At 64.3% G+C, this 6,196-nt stretch overlaps 1 protein-coding gene across 1 annotated transcript; it reads left to right on the forward strand.

Moving 5' to 3' along the window:
• Positions 1 to 584: 584 nt before the first annotated feature.
• On the forward strand, positions 585 to 5,596 carry CHRNG (cholinergic receptor nicotinic gamma subunit; the record flags this gene model as incomplete). Its single annotated transcript, XM_084236203.1, has 12 exons — positions 585 to 639; positions 831 to 970; positions 1,189 to 1,233; positions 1,389 to 1,498; positions 1,979 to 2,134; positions 2,877 to 2,974; positions 3,263 to 3,463; positions 3,587 to 3,701; positions 3,887 to 4,001; positions 4,698 to 4,908; positions 5,085 to 5,218; positions 5,423 to 5,596. 12 exons carry the CDS (start codon positions 585 to 587, stop codon positions 5,594 to 5,596), a joined length of 1,554 nt encoding a protein of 517 aa, XP_084092329.1.
• Positions 5,597 to 6,196: the final 600 nt, after the last annotated feature.

Genomic DNA, 6,196 nt, shown 5'->3' on the forward strand with positions numbered 1-6,196 from the left:
TCCCAAAGACTGGGAGGCCCTGAGCTGGCACCGTAATTTGTGTTATGTCAAACCTGGGAGATGCAAATAGTGTGGTTGCTGTCCACTTGGGGTCCCGGCCCAGTGGCGGCCCACAAAGATGTCAGGCTGGCAGGAAGCTTGGAATCTTCAACCAGCTCAAACACAAAACAAGCCTGCCTGCTCGTCAGCCTTCACCCTCCCCGGGACCTGCCCACTGAGGGGAGCAGGAGGAGGGAGCAACAGGAGGGAGACATCCTCTGCACCCTGGGCTCCCTCCCACACCCGTCTGTCCCTGGCTGGGTCCTCAGGCCCCCAGCTGGAGCTCGGATGGAGTCAGCGCGGGGACGGAGGCTAGACCGTCTCTGTTGGGGAAGACGGGCCCCTCTGTCCCCTCGCAGTCCAGGTAACCTGAGCCAACCTTGTGCCCATGCGGGAACAGCTGACGGTGCTGTGGTCCGACAGCTGGTGGGGCCGGGCCCGGCAGGCTGGGGTGGGAGTGTGGGCTGTTACACGAGCCCCTGCCTCTCTCAGCCCCAGACCCGGGGAGCTGCCGTCCACCCGTCGCTGCACAGAGCTGTGGCACCATGCGAGGGGGCCGGGGGCTGCTCCTGCTGCCGCTGCTGCTGGCGGGCTGCCTGGGTGCGGACATGGGCGGGGGTCCGGGAGGCCCAGAGCAGAGGTCAAGGGCACAGGGCACAGAGGGCCTAGACAACGAATGAAGCCGGCCCTCCAGCCCCAGCTCCCTGCTTCTCCAGGCCGCGCCGTCTCCGCCCGGGCCCACCCCCTTTCTGCCCAAGCCCCCGCGCCCAGGCTCACCGGGTCTGTTGCAGGAGCCGAGGGCCGGAACCAGGAGGAGCGTCTGCTCGCAGACCTGATGCACAACTACAGCCCCCACCTGCGGCCCGCACAGCGGGACTCCGACGTGGTCAACGTCAGCCTGAAGCTCACCCTCACCAACCTCATCTCCCTGGTGAGCCGCAGGCCTGCGGGATGGGGGGGGCGAGGGGGCTGTGTGGGACCCACCAGGGAGAGACTGGGGGTTCCAGCAGCCTGGGAGGAGAGAGGAGGGCCCCCAAGGAGACACCAGGAGCTGGAAAACCTGCTTGGAGGACCCCAAGGAGGCCTGTAGGGACTAATCTCTGGGAAGCGCAAGTGATGGGGGCTCAGCGCTCCACTCTGCACCCCCAGAACGAGCGAGAAGAGGCCCTGACCACCAACGTCTGGATAGAGATGGTAAGAGGGCACCCTGTCACCCTCTTTCCCCCTAGCAGGCCCCCCACCCCGGAGCCCCAAGGCCCTCCAAGCTGCCTGTTGCCCTCCCATCTTGGGCTCCCGTGGGGTGAGGGGGTGCAGCAGGGAGCAGGCCTGGCACCTCGCCCTCCCCACAGCAGTGGTGTGACTACCGCCTGCGCTGGGACCCACAAGACTACGAAGGCCTGTGGGTGCTGCGGGTGCCGTCCACCATGGTGTGGCGGCCCGATGTCGTGCTGGAGAACAAGTGAGCAGGCGCGGCAGGGCCGGGAGGCCACGGGCACAGGGGCAGGGGCCAGGCGTCCAATGGGCTCCGGGGAAAGAGATGGTGGACGGGGGTGCAGCCCTGGGGCCCCTCGGAGCTGGGAGTGCTGGCCAGGGAGGTACGGAGGGCAGGGTGCTCACCCAGGACCCAGTTGGGTCACCTCTGGGCGGGGCCCACCTCTCCCGGGACCCTGGGGACCAGGGCTGCGCCTGCGGCAGTGCCAGGGGCCAACCAGACAGGTTCAGAAAGTGCCCCCTCTAGTGCAAAACCAGAGCTCAGCGGCCGGCCAAGCTTCGCTTTGGAGATGGGGGTGGTGGCAGGGGGGCTGTGGGCGGGTGGAGGTGGCAGGTCAGGTGGCTGGGAGGGCCCAGGCGGGGGTGTGACTGGCTGGGAAGGGTCGGGGCCCAGGCCCCGTCCTGGGGCAGAAGCGGGAGACTGCAGCTCCCGCCTGCCCGTGCGCAGCGTGGACGGCGTGTTCGAGGTGGCCCTCTACTGCAACGTGCTCGTGTCCCCCGACGGCTGCGTCTACTGGCTGCCACCGGCCATCTTCCGCTCTGCCTGCCCCGTCTCTGTCACCTACTTCCCCTTCGATTGGCAGAACTGCTCCCTCGTCTTCCAGTGAGACCATTTATGGGGGGAGCGTTAAGTGTGGCCCCAAGAGGGACCCGGGCTGGGGGTGCAGGACTCAAGACCTCTGGTTGGTTCCTCTTCTTGGTGGCCCAGACACCTGATGAAGCCTTAGTCTCCCCACCCCCCATCCTCCTTCACAGCCTCAGTTTCCCTGCCTGTGCCCCCAGGGGAGAAATGACTGTCTCGGGTGCCTGGGTGAGAAGGCTTCCACCCTTGCACAACCTGCATGCATGCGCACACGTGTGCACCACACACACAAACCACTCCAGCCCACACACCCCCGGAGGGGCAGGCGGGGGCAGGTGGGGTGGGAAGAACATCCGTCCTCTTTCAGGGGAGCTGGCTTTTCCCAGGGGCCTGGCAGGGGAATCCTCCTCAAACACAGGCCTGGGAGGTGCCGCCTGGCTACTCTGTGTTCTAGCCATTGAAGCCTGCTGCCCTCTGGGCAGTGGGAGGGAGAACCCTGCTGTCCTCTGGGCAGTGGGAGGGAGAACCCTGCTGTCCTCTGGGCAGTGGGAGGGAGAACCCTGCTGTCCTCTGGGCAGTGGGAGGGACAGCGCAGAGGGATCCCAGTTCTTGCAGCCTCTTGAGTCCCCCCACTGGCCACCTGGGTTTCGTGGACGACTCAGCTAAAACTGCCCACAGTCGTCCTCCGTGAGCACCTGTGGGACTTCCCGAACGGACCTCCACACTCGTGAAGGTTCCCCACCCCGCTTCCCTGGCTCCCCAGGTCCCAGACCTACAGCACCAGCGAGATCAACCTGCAGCTCAGCCAGGAAGCAGGCCGGACCATCGAGTGGATTTTTATCGACCCCGAGGCCTTCACAGGTACCTCACCCAGGGCCCCACTGGACCTGGCTCGGGGCAGGGCCAGGCCCGCGTCATGCCCTGTCCCAGGCAGCCGGAGAGGAAACCTACAGTAAAGCAGAAAACACATTTTTTTCCAAAGCCCAGCTGAGTTCTGGCTCCCCCCCCACCCCCCCCCCCGCCCCTCCAGCTTGGGTGGGGGTTGGGCACCGGCCTCCGCACTGTCCGGGCACTCCCGCAGCCTGGGCCGGGCAGGAAGGGGGCTCTGGCCCGCCCACGCTGCCCGCGCCCACCCGGCCCGCCCCACAGAGAACGGGGAGTGGGCCATCCGCCACCGGCCGGCCAAGACGCTGCTGGACGCGGGCGCGCCGGCCGAGGAAGCCGGCCACCAGAAGGTGGTCTTCTACCTGCTCATCCAGCGCAAGCCCCTCTTCTACGTCATCAACATCATCGCGCCCTGCGTGCTCATCTCCTCGGTCGCCATCCTCATCTACTTCCTGCCGGCCAAGGGTACCGGGGCCTGCGGGGGGCTGACGCCGGCGGGGGGCCCGGGGCAGTGGGCCCCTGGGGGTGGCAGCGGGGCCCTGCGGGGGAGGTGGAGAGCTGCTTTCAGGGTCGCTGGGTGTCCGGCAGCTGGCGGTCAGAAGTGCACCGTGGCCGTGAATGTGCTGCTCGCCCAGACCGTCTTCCTCTTCTTGGTGGCCAAGAAGGTGCCTGAGACCTCGCAGGCGGTGCCCCTCATCAGCAAGTAAGGCTGGTCTGGCTGCCGCCCACTTTCTCTCTCCCTTCTCAAGAACCCTGGGCACACTGCCTGCCGTCCTCCAGCAGTGGGATCCTCAGTGCCCGCCCCTTACCCCCTGGGATGTGGAGGGGTGTCTGGGGACAAGAGCAGAATGGCCAGCCCAGCCCCCTCCAGCCCACTGTACCTGACAGGTACCTGACCTTCCTCCTGGCGGTGACCATCCTCATTGTCGTGAACGCTGTGGTCGTGCTCAACGTGTCCTTGAGGTCCCCACACACGCACGCCATGGCCCGCGGGGTCCGAAAGGCAAGGCCAGGCCCCTCTTGCCCCCCCCAGCATCCTCCTGCCCAGTCCACTCACACGCTCCTCCCTCTGCCCCCCAGGCCTGCCTCAGCCACCAGCAAGCCTGCCCCGCCTGTGACTTGAAGCATGTGAATTGCTTATGTGATCATGACATCCAGTGCTTGCTAAGTGGCATTTGATACGTATGCATGCTAATTATTTCATCTTCATAGAACCCCTGCGAAGCGGGCATTGGTATCATCTCCATTTTGGAGATGAGACTGAGGCCCAGGGAGGGCAAGTAGCTCCCCCAGGATCACCCAGCTAGAAAGTGAAGGGGGCAGCAGTCTTCCCAGGTAGTTCTGGCCCCGGACTGCGTGTTCTGCAGCCCACCTGCAGCAGTCACCTGGGGCCCTGGTCACAAATGCCTACTCCCAGGGCCTCCCCAGGCATCCTAGGCTGCGAGAGCAGGGCTGGGGCCTGGGAATCTGTATTTGAACAAGTGCCCTGGTGATTCTGATGTGCACAAAAGTTTGGAGACCCGGGCTCAGCCCTGTCACAGAACAGCCCAGCTGTGCCAGGGCAAAGCCACAGTCCCCACAGTGATGCTTCTGGGCCCTTTGTGCCATTCTCACCTTGTGCTCTGAAGTCTAGCCTGGCTGCCCACATGCCCAGGGCTGCTGGCTGTGATCTAAGTCCTCCAGGCCATCCCTTCTCCAGGTGTTCCTGCGGTTCGTGCCCCAGCTGCTGCGGATGCACATGCGCCCGCCAGCCCCGGCGGCTGTGCAGGATGCCCGGCCCCAGCTACAGAGTGGCACCGGGCGGGCAGTCACAGCGGGGGCCGAGATGACCCTCTGCCTGCCCCGCAGTGAACTGCTCTTCCGGCAGCGGCAGCGCAACGGGCTGGTGAGGGCAGCGCTGGAGAAGCTAGGTGAGGCGGGGCAGGTAGGGCTCTTCCCCCGCACGCCAGGGCTGTCTGCTGGCCACAGTGCCAGGCGGAGCGGATGAGTGCTGGGCAAGTGTCCAGGTTGGGGTCCCGCAGGAGAGGCCACCTTCTCTGCCTGTTCCTCTTCCATGCTCTGTCCCAAGTGCCCCTTCTCTCATCAGAGAAAGGACCGGAGCCAGGCCACCACCAGGAGCTATGTGGCAGCCTGAAGCAGGCCGCCCCGGCCATCCAGGCCTGCGTGGAAGCCTGCAACCTCATTGCCCGTGCCCGCCACCAGCAGAGCCACTTTGACAGTGTAAGCCCGTCGCCAGGGGGAGCCTCGTTGGTGGTGGGGAGGGTGAGTAGGGTGGTCGTGGTGGGCCATGGGATGGGAGGGACATGAGGTGGGGTCATGGAGGAAGGCAGCAAGTAGATGAGATGGGACCAAGAAACTGTCCAGGGATTCAGGGCATGACTGGGGCTGTGGCCGCTCACCCCACACCCTGCCTCCCGCCCCCAGGGGAGCGAGGAGTGGTTCCTGGTGGGCCGTGTGCTGGACCGCGTCTGCTTCCTGGCTATGCTCTCGCTCTTCGTCTGCGGCACTGCTGGCATCTTCCTCCTTGCCCACTACAACCGGGTGCCAGCCCTGCCATTCCCCGGAGACCCCCGCCCCTACCTGCCCTTGCCTGACTGAGCCGCCAGGGGGAGCCTCGGCTGCTGCCGTGCCTGTGCTGCTGCGGTGCCTGTGCCCTCTGGCGGAAATAAAAGAATGGGCTCAAGTTCTGGAGTGGCTGGGGATAGGTGGGCAGGTGGGAGTCGGTGGCCCTGGCTTGCCTTCCTGGCTCCCCCTCCTCAGCAAAGCATTATCAATTCTCATCATCTCAGAACCTCGAGAGGACTCTTTAGTATGATGCCCGCAACTAGGTGGGGGCCCATCCCTCCAGGTTCCTGAGGGAGAGTCAAGACAGGTGTGAAGGGCAGCAGCCAATCTGGATGGCATCTCCTGCCCCTGCACCCCTGGGTACTGCAAATACCTAACAACTATACCAGTGACCCTTCCATCCATAGCCATTTTTTTTGGCATTGGCGACACAAAAGATTCCTTGAGTTTTATCTTTTTTTTTTCTCAGTTAAAGCTCTTCACAGAATCATGGCCAACAAGAAACACTGTTCCATCAGGTTTCAGATGGGCAAATTGGGGTTTCCTCTCTTCTTGTTCTTTACCGGAATACTGGTGATTAAGGATTGGAGTCCAGATTTCCCAATTCTGACCCAAACTTAGATACTCTAAGGA

Source organism: Talpa europaea (genome assembly GCF_964194135.1).
Source record: "Talpa europaea genome assembly, chromosome: 1".
NCBI lineage: Eukaryota > Metazoa > Chordata > Mammalia > Eulipotyphla > Talpidae > Talpa > Talpa europaea.